At 47.6% G+C, this 18203-nt stretch overlaps 1 protein-coding gene across 1 annotated transcript in view; it reads left to right on the top strand.

Moving 5' to 3' along the window:
* Nucleotides 1-18203, top strand: part of CAD (carbamoyl-phosphate synthetase 2, aspartate transcarbamylase, and dihydroorotase) — a 363344-nt gene that overhangs the window by 35557 nt on the left and 309584 nt on the right. Inside the window, 3 exon segments of the mRNA XM_029596327.1 lie at nt 8604-8789; nt 15013-15125; nt 16747-16892. Of these exon segments, the coding sequence (XP_029452187.1) occupies nt 8604-8789; nt 15013-15125; nt 16747-16892 (445 nt within the window).

Genomic DNA, 18203 nt, shown 5'->3' on the forward strand with positions numbered 1-18203 from the left:
AGCTGGATCCACTTATTCCCTTTGTTCTGGATGAACTTGGGATCGATGAGCCCGCCACTGCCTCCACCTCCCGTACCATAGACCCGGTCCTAGCGGGTCTGAGTGCTCCGCCCTGTACTTTTCCATTCCATCCTATGCTTATGCTGCTCCGGCTCAGGGAATGGGAGTCTCTCGAGTCTGGTCTCCACGTGGGCAGGGCAATGGATAAGCTATATCCCCTGCTGGATCAGGCTCTTGAAATGCTAAAAGTCCCCAAGGTTGATGCTTTGGTGTCTGCTGTCACCAAATGCACTACCATCCCGGTTGTAGGGGCGACAGCCTTAAAGGATCTTCAAGATCGCAAATTGGAATTACATCTCAAAAGGATCTTTGAGGTGCTGGCCTTAGGAGTCCGGGTGACGGTTTGTAGCAGTCTCATGCAGTGGGCAAGCCTCAGGACCTCCCGGCTGCAGAGGCCGAACAAGCGGAACGGCTCGAAGGTGCGATTGCTTATGGAGCTGATGCCCTTTATGATCTCCTCTGGGTGCAGACCAGGACTATGGTCTCAGTGGTCTCCGCCAGGCGACTCCTCTGGCTACAAAACTGTGCGGCGGACTCCTCTTCCAAGTCGCAGTTAGGCACTCTCCCCTTCAAGGGTCTTTTTGGGGAGGACCTGGAGCAGCTTATTCAATCGTTAGGTGACAACAAGGTTCATAAGCTGCCTGAGGACTTCTCTAAACAGTCCAAATCCTTTTTTCCTTTGCGCTCTCGATTCCGGGGTCAGCACAGATACAACAAACCACAGGGGTCCTCTCAGCGTCCTGCCTCCTCCAGATCGCAAGCATGGTCTCATTCCTTTCGAGGACGTTGACCATTCTGGGATGGCAACCCTCATGGATCCGCCGCAAAGTCCTCGCAATGAGATGCAGCCGGCCCATTCCTCCGCTCATACCTTTTTCTTGAGGAATGGGCCAAAATCACTACGGATCAGTGGGTCCTTGACGTGATCGACAAAGTTTACGCGTTAGAATTTGCTCGGGACCTTCGGGACAGTCACCTGATCTCTCCATGTGGCAGTCAAAAACGGCCAGCAGTGTGTCAAACTCTCGTCAGGCTCCTAGCAGGTAAGAACCAATTTTCCTATAACATCTTTAACTATGTTGGTGAAAGAAAGTATAACAAAAAATCAGAATTTAGAGAATAAAATGGTGAAAATGGAATAGTCTATGAATGGGCTTGAACAGAAGGTAGTAGAGATTGAAAAAGTACAAGGTAATCTTGTCAAATCTGAAAATTTCCAGATGAATAAAATGGAAAATAGTGAAAATTACTTAAGGAGAAATAATTTAAGGATTCTGAACTTTCCCAGGATTAGATTGTTAGCACATCGTGAACTGTTTAAGAGCTATCTTTTAAACATACTCAAGATTCCTGAGCAAGCAATGTCCGCCATCGTTAAAATGTATTATCTGCCACTTTGCGTTAACCAGTGCTGAGCGGCGAGTGGGAATGCAATACCCATACTTTTAAAGCCTTTTAAAAGTATTCGATCTGAATACCTTTTTAAAAAAAATCTGCTGTGTAACTCTTCTTTGACTCTGCTACGTGATATTTTTTGAGATGTTTTAAGCCAATTCGAGTGGCTTGTAAGCCCCTGAGGCAGCTCTTTGAGCGAAACTCGGCCAGAGTCGGGTAAACTTCAATAAAATCCTGTTTTACACCGATCCATCCACTTGTGTTCATTGCTGCCAGCCACCTTGGATCGGTTACCGGTTTGTTTTCTTGGACAATTAGGAAGAGAAAAAAGTCAGGAGCAAGTTCAAAAGGAGGCTATATAGATTGACTTACCTATATTGGAGAAATCTCATGACATGGTGGTAGAAGAGAGAGCAACATTTGCATCAGAAAGAGACTTGATATTAAGAACGTTTCTCCATAATCAATCTCATAATTTCTATGGATATCAGTTAAGAATATTTCCCGATATAACTAAAACCACACAGATTAAAAGGAAAAGTCTATTTCTATGAGAGACGGAGTTATATCAAGAGGTGCTAAGTATATACTCTGCTTCCCGTGCAAATGTATCGTTGTATTCAGAATTCCAGATATATATTTGCAAAACCCAAACAACTGAGGGTGCCTCTCGTACCTAAGCGAGCTTCAAGGGTTGATTGGCAGAAGTAAATATGGCGTGGGTTAACTTTGAGGCATCAATGTATATTTATGTTTGATTTCTCATTATGTCTGCTTTAACTACATTTTGGGCTCCAAATTTCCTATAAAGAATGACATATAATGTGAGAGAGAATGTTTATTCTTATGTCTACCATTTTCTTTGTATATTTGAATCTAAAATATGTTAATATTCTGTGAACATTTGTTCTATATAATTATTTTGAAAATTCAATAAACAAATATTTAAAAAAAAGTTTTATCTAAGTGTTTCATTGCTTGTAATTTTGTTCCTGTTCGTACCCCGGATCAGTCCAGATAAGTGGGTTTATGCAGCCCTTCTAGTAGATGGAGTCTGAGAGCAAAACATTGAGGCACTGCTACATAACAGAGTTCCACCTGCAGTCCCTCAGTATTTCCCAGCAGGTGGTAGAGGTGCAGACCTGCAGCCTGGAGTTAGAAAAAAAAGAGAGGTAAGCTGTTTCGGCTCCTCGAGTTGTTAGGTTCCTTCGAGGGCAATCCCTCGGGTGGAGCAGGGCGAGCGGGCAGGGCGAGTGGGGGGTTGGAGACCCCTGTCCTGATTTATTCCTTCTTGGGGGGGGTGATAGCCAGGGGCTCTGTGTCCCTGGCTCCTTCAGTGCTTGGCCTTCAGTAGCAGGGAAGTATTTCTATTTTTTTTTGCTTTAGCTGGGCCTTTGTCTGTGTAAAAAAAAAAAAAAAAAAAAAAGGAAGCGAGGCATAGCGGTAGTGCAGTGAACAGAGCTGAGGCAACAGGTAAGTTGCTGGTTTTTTGCAGGCAGGAGGGAGTGGGCCAAATTGCCGTGGTTGGTCAGGGCCGGATGTTTGATTTTTCAGCACCAGACAGCGACGGAGCGCTTCTGTCAGCAGGGGCTATTTTTAGGCCTGACCGCACCGGTATGCAGACTACCATCCAGCGTGGCAGAGTTTGTTGCGGCTACAGTTTAAGATGGGGTTGATTTGATTCAGCCTCAATTTGCCGGGAGTGTGCCTTTGAGGGGGCTGGGGGCCGGTAAGAGCGTGATGACAGCTAGGCCTGCTCTGGAGATTCCGGAGGTGTTGTAGGAGCTGGCGGCATTCCCCTTCCATGCTGTTTCTTGCTGAACAGGACCCTGCTGATGGCAGGGGAAGGGGAGGTGCTCAGGGAGTCGCTGGTCGGGGCACTTCCTCCTAGGATCCGGAGGAATTTTCCATGGATTTTGTTCTTCTCCTCCTTAAGGCGTATTTAGCCAGGAAGGGGGTAGGGTCCAAGAGACCATTACCCAGGAAGTCTTGGGCATCCAAGAAGGCTAGGGATCAGAGGCCTGTGGAGACGGGAGGGATCCTGTGCTTGTTGGGAGTAGGACGAGCCATGGTGGAAGAGGATTTGTCGGAGGGGATGGATGATCCTGATCAGATGCAGGAGGGTCTGGTGGATCCAGACAGAGACCCTATTGGTGCTGGGAGGGGCAGGGGGGGGGGGAATCCAATGCAGGATCCAGACCAGAACCCAGTGGATGTATTGGGAGAGCCAATGCAGGACCCCTTATGCAGAGCCAATCGCAGAAGGTGATTACCCACGGGTGGTTTGTTCCGGAGGGAGGAGATGGGTCTGCTGATTCCCCAGGTGTTGGAGGAGCTGGGGATTAAAGTCACCCAGGAGGACTCTGACAATGAGGGAATGAACTCTGTCCTGGAGAGATTACGGGGTCCCCTTAAGGCTTTTCTCACAGGACAAGCAGGATGGTAGTCCTCACATATGGGTGACATCACAGGATGGAACCCAATCATGGAACACTTTTGTCAAAGTTTCCAGAACTTTGACTGGCCCCTGCTGGGCAAGACCAGCATGGCACTAACCCTACAGCCAGCAGGGGACCCCCTTCAGTCTTCTTTTTTTCCGAGCAGCAGTAGCCTCGCGGTTAAGGAGCTCTTCAGAGATTCCTGACAGGAATTGTCCTCATGGAACTACTAAAAGTTAATTTGCCCCACAGGGGTCCCTCCTTTAACTTTTTCAAGCCGCGGTACTCCGGTAAGTTTTTACCTGTTTTTCGTTGATTACCGTTGAGTTTGGCCCTCGCGGCCTACTGGCAGTCTACCATACCAAGGTTCAATTTTTTCCATGGCTTCAGGGTTCCGTTGGTGCCCGGACTGTAATCGCACCATGTCCATCACAGACCCCCATAAAGTCTGTGTAATGTGTCTTGGACGAGAGCACGATGTCTTGACCTGCACCAAATGTGCCCTAATGACACCAAAACGTCTCAAGGCCAGAATGGAGAAGATGGAACTTCTCTTCCGTGCTCAAACCCCGACTCCGTCCATTGTGTCGACGTCGTCAGAACCGGCTCCGTCAACTTCACGCCAGTATCAACCACCGCCCGGTGACCATCCAGCGTTGATGACATCTCTGCCTTCGACACCCTCTACTCCCCCTCAGGACCGAGGGGATCGTAGAGACAAACATCGCCATCGAAAGTCTCGGACCATTGAAGGAGCGAAATCATTGATCTCGCCATCATCCGAGCCGCCGTCGAAGAAACCCCGTCCAGAAAAGGCACCGACCTTTTCGGCGACCGGGTCACTGAGGCAACCCTCACCCGACAGTGTATCGGGAGCCGCGACTCTGCCTTTAACAGTGGTCCCTCCGGCTATGCCTCTGCCTCCTTCTTCTGTACCGGAGCCGGGGCTGCTTGCTCCAGGTCTCCGAGAAGAACTGGACCGGATGGTTCAGGAGGCAATCGACAAGGCGATGCAATGACTCCAGGTTCCTCAGACACCGGTACCGATTGTGGAACTGACCATGGACCCGATTTTGGCAGCATTGGCACCGCTGCTCTCCAGGATGGAAGCGCTCATTGCCGCTTTTCCACCGATGGACCCAGAGTCACCGATGGCTCCGGTGCCTTCCCCGCTTACTTTGTCATCGGGAGGAGAACACCGTTCCGCATCCCTCCATCGGGAGTTCTGCCTCAGCCATCGGTGCAGATACGCCCGTCGGTGCCACCGAGCCATCCATTGATGCCCTCGATGCCTTCATCGGTGCCTCCAATTATTCCTTCGGAGCCTAGACCAGGACCCTCGGGTATCCCACCATCCCATCCCCCTCTAGCTCCTAGAGTGACAGATGCTGATCCCTATGATACCTAGACTGATGATTCTTCCCCAGAACACTGATTTACCTTCACCACCTTCACCCACTGAAAGTAGAAAGCGTTGTCCTCCAGAGGACCTTTCCTTTATAAATTTTGTGAAGGAAATGTCTGAATTGGTTCCCTTCCAATTAGACTGAACAGGATGATAGACATCAGATGATGGAGCTGCTTCAATTCCTGGATGCTCCCAAGGAAATGACCTCCATCCCTATCCACCAGGTTCTTCTGGATCTCCTCAAGAAGAACTGGGAACATCTTGGCTCCATTGCTCCAGTCCACAGAAAAGCTGACACTGCCTATTTTGTGCAGTCAGTTCCAAGTTTTCAAAAACCTCAATTGGATCACCAATCTGTAGTGGTAGAATCCGCACAGAAAAGTGCAAAGAGATCAAAGCCTCACACTTCCTTTCCTTCTGGCAAGGAACAGAAGTTTCTAGATGCCATTGATCACCGTGTCTTCTAAGGATCAATGCTCATCTCCCGAATTGCCGCTTATCAGCTCTATATGACTCAGTATAATAGGGTCATTTTTAAGCAGATACAAGATTTAACAGACTCCCTGCCTCAGCAATTTCAAGAGCAACTCCAAACCCTAGTAAACAAAGGGTTTGAGGCAGGCAAGCATGAGATCAGATCATCCTATGATATCTTTGATGCTGCTACTAGAGTATCTGCAGCAGCTATTTCGGCAAGGAGATGGGCTTGGCTCAAGTCTTCCGACTTTTGCCCTGAGGTACAAGACAGATTATCTGACCTACCCTGTGTAGGAGATAATCTGTTTGGAGAACAGATTCAACAGACGGTGGCGGAACTTAAGGGCCATCATGAGAGACTCAGACAGCTCTCTGACACCTTCTGACTACTCTTCAAAACAGCCCTTCCGAAAGGACTCTAAAAAGTCATTCTTATGCCTGAAGAAGTCCTACGTGCCACCAGCCAGATCCCATTCCACGAGACCTTTTCAAAAAGCCCAGTCTCGTCAGACACGGAAACAAAAACCGCAAGCAGCTCCTCAACCAGGTCCTGCTTCAGGTTTTTGACTTCTACCTAGAGAGCAACAGCCAGCTTCCATTGCCTCACATACCAGTGGGAGGTTGATTGTGCCACTTCAACAACATATGGCACTCAATCACCTCAGACCAATGGGTACTGGTGATAATTGCTCAAGGTTACTATCTGAACTTTCTATCCGTGCCACCGGACTCCCCACCTCTACCGATGTGGAGAACATCCGATCACTCCATCCTTCTGGATCAGGTCGTCTCCGTCCTTCTCCAGTCCAAGGCAATAGAACCCGTACCCTACTCTCAGCACGGCCTAGGAATCTATTCCCGGTACTTTCTAATCCCCAAAAAATCGGGAGGCGTTCGTCCTATTCTGGACCTACGGGCCCCTCAACAAGCACCTCCAGCGAGAAAAGTTCAAGATGGTAACCTTAGGCTCGCTTCTTCCACTTCTACAAAGAGGATACTGGCTCTGCTCTCTCGACCTCCAGGACGCATACACACATATTGCGATAACTCCATCTCATCGCAAATATCTGAGGTTTCTAGTATGCCCCAAGCACTACCAGTACAGAGTGCTTCCATTCGGCCTATCGTCCGTGCCATGAGTCTTCACGAAATGCTTCGTAGTGGTTGCAGCCTTCCTAAGGGCTCAGGGAGTTCATGTCTACCCCTATCTAGACGATTGGTTAATCAGGGCTCCCACTCAGCAAGCTGCTGTGTCGTCCCTCAATCTAACCTTACACACTCTAATTTCATTAGGATTTCTCGTCAATTACGACAAATCTTCTTTAGTCCCATCTCAAACCTTGTCGTTCATTGGGGCAGACTTGGAAACCTTGCAGACAAAGGCTTTTCTAAGAACATAAGAAAATGCCATACTGGGTCAGACCAAGGGTCCATCAAGCCCAGCATCCTGTTTCCAACAGTGGCCAATCCAGGCCATAAGAACCTGGCAAGTACCCAAAAACTAAGTCTATTCCATGTTACCATTGCTAATGCCAGTGGCTATTCTCTAAGTGAACTTTAATAGCAGGTAATAGACTTCTCCTCCAAGAACTTATCCAATCCTTTTTTAAACACAGCTATACTAACTGCACTAACCACATCCTCTGGTAACAAATTCCAGAGTTTAATTGTGCGCTGAGTAAAAAAGAACTTTCTCCGATTAGTTTTAAATGTGCCCCATGTTAACTTCATGGAGTGCCCCCTAGTCTTTCTACTATCTGAAAGAGTAAATAACCGAGTCACATCTACCCGTTCTAGACCTCTCATGATTTTAAACATCTCTACCATATCCCCCCTCAGTCGTCTCTTCTCCAAGCTGAAAAGTCCTAACCTCTTTAGTCTTTCCTCATAGGGGAGCTGTTCCATTCCCCTTATCATTTTGGTAGTCCTTCTCTGTACCTTCTCCATCGCAATTATATCTTTTTTGAGATCGGCGACCAGAATTGTACACAGTATTCAAGGTGCGGTCTCACCATGGAGCGATACAGAGGCATTATGACATTTTCCGTTTTATTCACCATTCCCTTTCTAATAATTCCCAACATTCTGTTTGCTTTTTTGACTGCCGCAGCACACTGAACCGACGATTTCAATGTGTTATCCACTATGACGCCTAGATCTTTCTTGGGTTGTAGCACCTAATATGGAACCCAACATTGTGTAACTATAGCATGGGTTATTTTTCCCTATATGCATCACCTTGCACTTATCCACATTAAATTTCATCTGCCATTGGATGCCCAATTTTCCAGTCTCACAAGATCTTCCTGCAATTTATCACAATCTACTTGTGATTTAACTACTCTGAACAATTTTGTGTCATCTGCAAATTTGATTATCTCACTCGTCGCAAGGTTGTAGATGCTTGGAATTGCCTACTAGCAGAAATGGTACAGCCAAAATAGTAATGAAATTCAGTAATGCATGGGACAGATGCCAAGGGTGTTAAGGCCATGGAACAGGAAAAGTCTGAAGTAGCACAGTCGATAGGAGCAACTGGGAAGACAGGGTGGACCCAAAAGGTCCTTATCTACCCATCATGTCCAAAAGGTCCTTATCTACCCACTACAAATGGTACAGTGAATGTTCTTAGTGTTATGGTATAACTTTTCTCTAGGGAATTTTTAGTTAGCGTTATGATTACTGATGCTGAGTGTTTTTTTTTCTTGGTTGATATGTCCAGCCAGTAAATGATAAATCCTTGGGTGACATTGATTTACTAAATAAACTGATGCCTGCGTGTCTGAACTTCCCTTCCCTTTCCCCTTTCTCTTCCTCTCCCTCAGGTATGGCAATCGTGGCCATAATCAGCCATGCATCCATACGGATACTCAGCGCTGCTTCATCACGTCACAGAACCATGGTTACGCTGTCAGCCCCGAGACGCTGCCCAAGGATTGGTCTGTCCTCTTCACCAATGCCAATGATCACTCCAATGAGGGTGTGGTTCATGAGAAGAAACCTTTCTTTAGGTGAGGGGAGGTCAGGAGTGGGGGTTATTTGGCCTGTTTGACAGTAAGCTCCTGTTTTGACCTGACATGTAGATTCCCGAATCTCATTAATAGATTACTACACTTTATAGGGAATGCAGCCTTAGGTTTAGTAAGCCTGACTGTGGTAGTCTTTGGATTCCCTAAACCACCCGTCAGTCACATGTCCTAAACTGGGGAATAGGAGAGGTAGCCTCTGAAATTATGCAAACTGACTATTTTTCAGGGGTGGATTTTTTTTCCAGAAATTAAGCAGGAGATGTTTTTCCTAGAGTTTAGTCAGATGGACTCAGGACCAATGGGTTATGATCCCCTGCCAGCAGATGGAGACTGAGTCAGATTTCAAAGCTGACGTCACCCTAAATTACACCCCTGCAGTGAACTCGGCCGTTCAGTATTTTTCCATCTCCAGCAGATGGTGGATGTACCTCTTCCTATGGGAATAGCTGTACTTTTCGGAAGGAGAAATTCTACATTTAAATTGAAGAAAAAAATTGAGCACCATTTTCCTGCGGTGATACCTAAAGATCCCTCCCCCAGTTGAGAATTCCTGAAGCAATTTCTGAGAACCCTCAGAGGTGTGCCTTGGACCGGTAGCTGGTTCCCAGCAGGGACTTTGCTGCTTAAACAGCTGAAAGGCAGCAGGTTCAGGAAGCCGAGCGTGGCAGTGATGGACAAAGCCCTCTCCCCCCCCGGAGCCCTCTGTGTACTTGGCCAGTGAGCGCTGAGCTCAGGTAAGTTATTTTTATTATTTTTTTTTTTAAAGAGAAGATTTACCTCCTGATTTGGAGGGGTTTCGGTAAGACTTGCTTGGTGTGCTGTACTGACATCATTCCCGATCCCGTTGGGGTAAGGGGAAGTGGGCTTCCGAGCAGGTTGAGCAGCACCCCCTCTCCCTCCCCCCCCCCCCCGGTGGGCTAGGCCCCGCTTTAGGCTTGGTCGGCACACCGCAAGATAGGCTGCGATGGCGCCATCTTGTGCGTGCGTCTTTGTGCATGACGTATTGCCCTCCATAGAATGTTGGTACGCACAGTGCGTTGGCTCTACGCATGTACTGTGCACATTAAAGTCTTTCACATACATACGCGCACAATCCACTAAGTGCAGAATACAGGTAAAGCCAGGCACACTGGCTGTGCGTGCTCCTCGCCATATCCCAACCAGGTGCCCAAAATCTATGTGCTTAAAATTTTAAGTGCGGGCCGACAGAACACAGTTACTGCCGCCAATGGCTTCAGCAGCCAAGCAACATAAGTCCCTTTCTATCTGTGCTGCTTGTCATATTAGGGCTTCACAGTCTGACCTCAATTCCAACTTAAGTCAGCACTGTGAGGAAGCCCAGGGAGAGTTGGCCTCCCCTGACTTTGCTAAGCCCGGCTCCTCCCATTCAGCGGATGGGTTATCCACAGTCTTAACTGGAAATACCACGGATCTGAGTACCCCCGGGACTGGGTCATCCATGGGAGAGGGAAATTCAGCGGCACCTACCCCAGTACCTCCTGGGCTAGGCATGGACCCAGCTGCCTTCTCTTGGGTGGAATTTTTCCAGGGCCTTCAAGCCTTCATACAGGTGCAGTCTGCTACCTCACTTTCCCCTGTCTGGAGGGAGCCTCAGCTGGTAAGCCCTCACTCTCCCAGTCCTATCGGCAGACCTCGAGGCATGCCTCGCCTCACCAAGGGTATCCCTGGCAGAGACCCGGACAGCATAGGTGAAGAGGAGGATACAGATTCCTTGGAAGATGGGGAAATTCCCCCTGGTTTAGAACTGTATTGGACCATGTTACTTTTTTCTGTAGAGACAAATTGCCGGCCCTGGTTTTCCAAACCCTGAAGATGCTGGGAGTTCCTGGGGCGGACTCTGACGGAACTAAAGAAGAATCCCATTCTGATTTCCCTACGGAAATCCTCTTGTTACGATCCAGGAGTTGATTGATCTGGAATGAGATGCTCCAGAAGCAAGTTTAAAGGGCACGAGCCTTGGCTCTATACCCACTGGATCCAGCAGTGAGAGAGCGTTTGCATTTACATAGTGGATGCACTGGTCTGTGCTCTAGGTGAATTCCAGAGCAGTTATGGAACCCGCCGCTGCCTTTTTAGCAGACACTGGCTCGAATCTAGTCCGTACTTTGGCCAGAGGAGTGGCCTCAGTGATGGCAGACAGAAGACAACTATGGCAGCAGTATTGGTCAGCAGACGCAACCTCCAAGGCAAATCTTACAAAGATGTCCTTTAAAGGATCACTCCTTTTTGGAATCGAATTGGAAAAGCTGGCCAGTAAATGGGGCGAATCTCCAGTTCCCCAGCTACGAGAAGATAAGAGAAAGGAGTTACAGTGCCCCTCACCTGTGAGGGGTCAATCCAGGGTCTCCCAGTGCTTTCTTGACATTTGTGGTCTCAGTCCTTTTGTAGTCGACAGCCCAAGAGAGGGGCAGGCTCGGGTTCAGGTTTGTCCCAAATCCCCCAATAAAATTTTGCCGACCCACTCTCAGAATGAGAAGATGGGGGGTCAACTATCCCTCTTCTACCAGTGGTGGGTCTAAATCACTTCATACAAATGGGTACTGGAGGCCATATGAGAAGGATATGCACTGGAATTTCACAGCACTCCTTGGGGCATATTCATGATGTCTCCTTGCCACTCCCAGCACAAGAAGTTGACAGTGGAGACTACTTTTTTTTTTTTTTTTTTTTTTTTTAAGGCACCTCAAGATGAGGACTATAATCCCAGTACCTGCACCCTAGGAAAATATGGGGCGTTATTCCATCTATTTCATTGTTCCCAAGAAGGAAGTTCCTTTCGTCCCATCCTGGACCCTCAACAGCATCAACCGACATCTACGAGTGAATCATTCCCACATGGAAACCCTATGCTGCGTGATAATGGCCATACAATTGGGAGAGTTCTTTACCTCCCTGGACCTATCTGAGGCCTACCTGCATATTCCAATCTATCAAGAACATCAGTGTTTCTTATGCTTTGCGATGCTGGATCGCCATTATCAGTTCCGGGTACTGCCCTTTGGCCTAGCCACCGCCCCCAGAACATTTTCTAAGATTATGGTGGTTGTAACGGCAGCATTGAGAAAAGAGGGAATCCTGGTGCACTGTACTTGGACTGGTTGATCCTGGCCAAGTCTGTGGAAGAGTGTCTCCGGGTGACCAGCAGGGTGACTGCCTTGCTTCAGGAACTCGATTGGGTCGTAAACCTGGACAAAAGCAGTCTCGAGCATTCCCAGTCCTTGGAATATTTGGGAGTCTGGTTCGACACCAAGCAGGGCAAGTCTTCCTTCTGACCATGTGGATAAGGAATTTGATGTCCCAAATGCGTCAGTTGATGAACACACTACGCACGATGGTGTGGACCTATCACCAAGTTCTCGGTTTGGTGTGGCAACCCTGGAGCTAGTGTTGTTGGGCTAGGGCACACGCGACCACTTCAACGCTCACTATGGTCACGTTTAAACCCGCAGTCTCAAGGCTATTCGATTCACCTCCACTTACCGAGGGGAGTATACCCTCAGCTCCAGTGGTGGCTGCAGGAAACTCATCTGAGCAGGGGTGTACCCCTGTCCTCTCCGAACTGGCTGGTCTGTGTAATGTCTGACAACGCAACAGCGGTAGCCTACATCAGCAGCCAGGGTGGTCTCCCGTCCATTGACCTACTGGCTGCATCTCACAATGCGAAGGTTCCCCGATTTTTCAGTCGCGGAAAAGATCACTGGTCCCTGGGGATCAACGCTTTCATTTAGGCCTGGCTGGAAGAAGTTACTATATGCCTTTGTTCTGTGGCCCCTGCTAGGTAGGGTCAGTCGTAGAATTGAGCACCACAGGGAATTAATAGTCCTAGTAGCTCCAGATTGGCCCAGGTGTCCGTGGCTATGTGGACATGCGGAGACTCCTGCTGGAGACTCCCCTGTGCCTCTCACCACACAGGGACCTGCTGCAGCAGGGACTGGTCCTTCAAGAGGATCCGACTTGATTCTGTCTTATGGTCTGGCCCTTAGAGGGCTCACCTGATAAAGAGAGGATATTCTGCGGCAGTAATTGCTACGTTACTCCACGTGTGGAAGTTCTCTACGTCCCCTAGCATGTGTCCGGGTCTGGAGAGTATTTGAGGCCTAGTGCGAGGAACACGGTGTCCCACCTTAGGTGTTCAAAATCCCACTAATTCTGGAATTTTTGCAGGATGGCTTGAATAAAGGTCTGACCCTTAACTCCTTGAAGGTTCAGGTAGCGGCTCTCTCCTGTTTCAGGAGCGAGGTTAACGGAACCTGCCTGTCGGCTCATCCAGACATGGCTCGTTTTCTGATAGGGATGAAGCATCTCTGGCCACCCCTACGATGGCCGGTTTCCTTGGGAATCTTAATCTAGTATTTACATTTTTGACAGGGCCCTCCCTTTCAGAAGCTGCACAGTCTTTCCTTGCGTTTATTAACATTGAAAACGGTGTTCCTGGTGGCTATATGCTTGGCACGTTGCATCTCTGAACTGTAGGCATTGTCGTGTCGGGAACTAATCCTCCGGATGACTCCAGGAGCAATACAGCTTCGTAGCCCATGGTAGTCCATCCTTCTTGCCCATGGTAGTCTTTGGAGTTTCATTTGAATCGGTCCATTTCGTTGATATCCCTAGATAAGCACAAGGATGCGGAAGAATACTGCCGCCTCCTCCATTTGAATGTCAGTAGACTTTTGGGGCGGTATCTGGAAGTTTCAGAACCAGTCCAAAAGATGGTCCACCTGTTTGTCCTTCACAGTGGAAGGAAGCAGGGCGAACCAGCTTCGTGGGCTACCATCGCTCGCTGGATTAAGGAGGTGGTCATGGGAGCCTATGTGGAGGCAGGAAAGCCATTACCTTCTCGGGTTAAAACTCATTCCACTAGGGCTTAGGTGGTCTCATGGGCGGAAGCTAGACGGCTGTCACCCGGCGATATCTGCCAAGTGGCACTTGGTCCTCCTTGCACACTACCTCCAGGTTCTATCGCCTGGACGTGCAGGCCTGAGAGAATTCAGCCTTTGAAAGGGCGGTGATAACCAGTCCGTGGGCAGCCTCCCGCCCCGGTTGAGAGTAGCTTTTGTACATCCCTGGTACTGAGTCCACCTGGCTACACGCTAGGAAATGGAGAAATTACTTAACTAATAATTTTGTTAGTGTAGACAAATGGACTCAGCATCCTACCCACTGCTGCCCAAGAATGGTGCCAAGGATTTGCCCATTGAGTGGATATCAATTCCAAGAGATTAATGGGTAAGCTGTCATCTAGTCTCCCTAGATCAGGGCATCTGTATTCTTACTGGGGTTCAGTGTTTAGTTGAGTACAATTCTATGGTTATTCATTTTTAATCATGTTTTAAATCAAGTTTTTTTTTTTTCAATACTATGTCCACAGTGGCTTTTGAAGAGAATAATGAAGGGCTGAGGTCATTGCAGGGGTGATGTCAGCTTTGAAATCTGACTCAGTCTCAATCTGCTGGCAGGGGGAGCAAAACCCATTGGTCCTAGGTCCATCTGTCTACACTAAGGAAAACGAAATTATCAAGTAAGTAATTTCTCCATTTATGGCTGTGCACTGAAGGTCATGAAGCTCACTGGTGAAAGGGTTGGAAAGTATATTTGCATATTTATCCTTATATAATGCTGCTTATGTTTGCAGCACTATTAAGTTTCTTGGATGAGGTGAATCAGGGTTGTATTTTACATATTGTTGCAAGTTTAGTTTTGGGCAGCAGGGATTGCTGGCAAGTGAAAAGTCAAGTTATGTGTTTTGATTGGATTGATTTGCTGCAGCCTCACTGCAGGAATGGGTTATAAATGTATTGCACTGATGCGAGCTGAAGGGTGTAGTGTGTGGTTTTGGGGGTAGGGGGTCATTGCAATTGTGTTCTGTAGGAGGAAGATTGCAGCAGAAGCTTTTCTCCTGTCTGTGCAGTAAACTCAAAACATAGGCATACATCGTTGTCCTAACAGTTGGTTATAGTATCTCCAATACTCATGCAACCTCTCCAATGCATAACATTGGGGACTGTGTTATATCAGGAGTCCATAGCTGCATTGTTGGAAAGGACCATTGCAGCTTTGCATGTTTGGTTGCAGGAGTGCAGTGTTGTGCTCCTGTGTTATTTATTGGGGGGAGTTGCTGCAGTGCTGCTAGGTGGGTTGATTGCTTTTGCTCTCTCACTGGAAAAGTCCTTTGTTTTCTCGCCAGTGTTCAGTTCCATCCTGAGCACAGAGCCGGCCCAATGGATCTTGTGAGCCTCTTCGATGTCTTCATAGAAACAGTGCAGGACAGGAAGAATAGGATCCATGATGGGAAAACAGGTTAGTGTCCCCTGCACAACTCTGGGTGATGAACCAAGAGGTTGCTCGGGTTCCCTATTTATGCCTCTGGATATGTGAGTTGAAGGTATGGCAAAAAGAGGATCTTCATGCTTGTTGAGATTTCTTATTTTGCACTGAGCTCTTTTTGTTTCCTCAGTATGATCTCCTTTCACTTGCAATCCTTGAACTGATAGGCAAATGGTAGTTTAACTTGATTAGTTAGGTCTAGACTGGGTAATCTGCCATATACTCCAGTGAGGCTTGGAATGCATACTCCCCCAGTCTCCACAAAAAGCTGTAATGTTGCAACATTCTGCATTGCTGTTGGTCAGGAAACAGTGCCCTGGGCTCTCAGTTGTATAGTACCAGCTGTAGTAGGGACTAGTCCAGAATTCACTACAAGTTCTCATTCTTGGCTGGGATGGCAGAGGAACTAGATCTGAGCTATACTCATTCTTGTGAGGATAGCCTATCCCAGTGATGGCGAACTCCGGTCCTCGAGTGCCACAAACAGGCCAGGTTTTCAGGATATCTACAATGAATATGCATATGAGATATTTGCATGCACTGCCTCCACTGGCAGATCTATCTCATGTATATTCATTGTTGATATCCTGAAAAGCTGGCCTGTTTGTGGCACTTGAGGACTGGAGTTTGCCATCACTGGCCTAACCTGAACCTTCCCAAGCACTAGTTAAGCACAGTGAAACTTTAGTAGTGTTAATTGTATGAATTCTTGTTTTACTTCATGGCTGTTCTTAAAATTGTTTTTCTGTTCAATGTTCTTACTATTTATTAATAAATAGTTTTTTGGTTCTCGCTCTGTGACTGAGAGACAATACTAGCATTTTTTTGTATTTGGTCTATAGATGCATTTCTAGGAACTGGGTGACACTTAGGCTTTGAGAAGTTTCAGTCCCCCTAGAAACAACCAGGGGATAACTAGTGGGCAGGGTACTTGCCTAAAGGCAAGAGAGAACCCAGGAGGTAGGTGGGAGATTGCCAGTCTAGGGGTATGTGCACAGGTGCAGACAGGTGTGACCACTTCTTGGCAGGACCTTCTAAGTTTCCAGAGTGGGAGTTAAGAGGTAGTGCCTAAGGTGTGATGTGACAGAGGGGCTCTTGAGGTATGGATGGGATTATGGGTAGCAGAAACTGTCTGTCCTTGCTTGACCAGGTTGTACTGGTAGATTCTGAGAACTGGAGATATGTATCTCAGGACCCAGAATGCTTTGTTAAACTAAAAAAAAACAAGGGGCAATAACTTCTATCTAGAAGATCAAATTTGTGTATTAAATGGCCAGGGCAAAATATCAGCAAGAAAACTTCTGACCTTAAAGTCGAGGGAACATCCCTATTAAAAAAGTATGAAAGAACTTCATGCTCCTGCAATACTTCCTTCCCTCCTCCACAGGATGACTGCCAGGGCAAAAACTGGAAGAAAGGTCTTCTCTGAGCTTGTGTGAGTCCTTCCTCCTCTCAGGGCCCAGGTGAATCACCTGCAGTGTGCACAAGACCCAGCAGATAAGCGGGAACTTTGACTGCAGTTCTCCTGTGTTGCAGTATCCATGATTTCAGCTCATTTTCTTTACCTGCTTTTGTAAAATGTTTGTCTCTGCAGTTAAGGAGCGCTTAACGGAACAGCTGACATACAGAGATGCTCCCATTGAGGATGCGGTGGCATCTCGTCCTCGCAAGGTTCTTATCCTGGGCTCCGGAGGTCTCTCCATAGGACAGGCTGGGGAGTTTGATTACTCTGGCTCTCAGGTGAGATGCAGGATGGGGGGGATGCAGCTGCTTTGGACTTAAGTTGTGTGTGTTCCCTTATCTGCCCTAGTTCAGGGGTGGCCATTTCTGGACCTCGAGAGCCACAAACAGGCCAGGTTTTCAGGATATCCATAATGAATATGCATGAAAGAGATTTGCATCCACTGCCTCCATTGTATGCAAATCTGTGCCATGCATATTCATTGAGAATATCATGAAAATCAGACCTGTTTGTGGCTCTCGTGGACCAAGGTTGGCCATCCCTACTTGGTCTCTTGCAATGAGCTTGCCTACATGTGTGAGACTGAGATGTGGCACAGTGGCTTCACAGTAACATATAAGTAACTTTACTGAGCTACAAGCGTTACATCTCATCTTTTTCTCCTTCTCCCCTCTTCTCACATCCTCCATTCATCAGATAAGCTGCTCTTACGTGTGCCCTTCTCAATCACCAACTCCAGAATCCATACGTTACTCCTGGGGAAATTCTGCACACAAAAATTCAAAATTCTGCAACATTCTGAAGATGACATTTGTCAGTATACTTACTGTCTGAATAATAAATGCAGAATGCTATAAAGAAAAATGATTCCTCTGATACGGAATTAAAAAATTTTAAGCAAATGTTCCTCCAGGAATAAAAAGATCATCCTAAGATACAGACTCTCTCTCAGGCTCTTTCTCCCCCCTCTCTGGTTCTAACCTCTCCCCCCTTTCTGGTTTAACCCCCAAGCACCTCTTTCCTCCTTTCAGGCAACAACCCCTGCCAGCTTTCTTTCCGCCACCTCTAACCCCCCGAGTTAAAAAAAAAAAAAAAAAGCGAGACAAACTTCAACCCCCGACTAGCATCCTAATGGGAGCAGGGAACCGCTATCAGCTTCAGAGCCTGCAGGCTATGAGTTGTTAGGCAGCAAGGCAAGAGGAGGGAGAAGGTCAGAGGAGCGCTGGAAGCCTGCCACAAACCTGCTTAGCTGCTTGCTGCTGGAGTGCAGAGGAAGGAGGCGCTTAGATCTGACCTATCAAGAAGCAGCATCACACTGTACGCTGAAGATGCTGCCTTTCTCTTATGCCCCATGCAGTCACTTCTTGCCTGTTCCGGCTGCCTGGGTGGATGTTTTAACTTTTGCCGCCTCCTCCCTTTGCCAAATTCTGTGCGGTAAGGACAAACGTCTGTGGGAGTGGGGAATTCTGCATTGCACAGTTGTGCAGAACTCCCCCAGGAGTAATTTTTTTCTGCACCATATGCGGGAACTAGCTTTCCTGAGGTGGGGTGTCATGCCTCCTCCCTGGCCATATTCAGGTTCTGACTAA

The sequence above is a fragment of the Rhinatrema bivittatum genome, chromosome 3 (assembly GCF_901001135.1).
Source record: "Rhinatrema bivittatum chromosome 3, aRhiBiv1.1, whole genome shotgun sequence".
NCBI lineage: Eukaryota > Metazoa > Chordata > Amphibia > Gymnophiona > Rhinatrematidae > Rhinatrema > Rhinatrema bivittatum.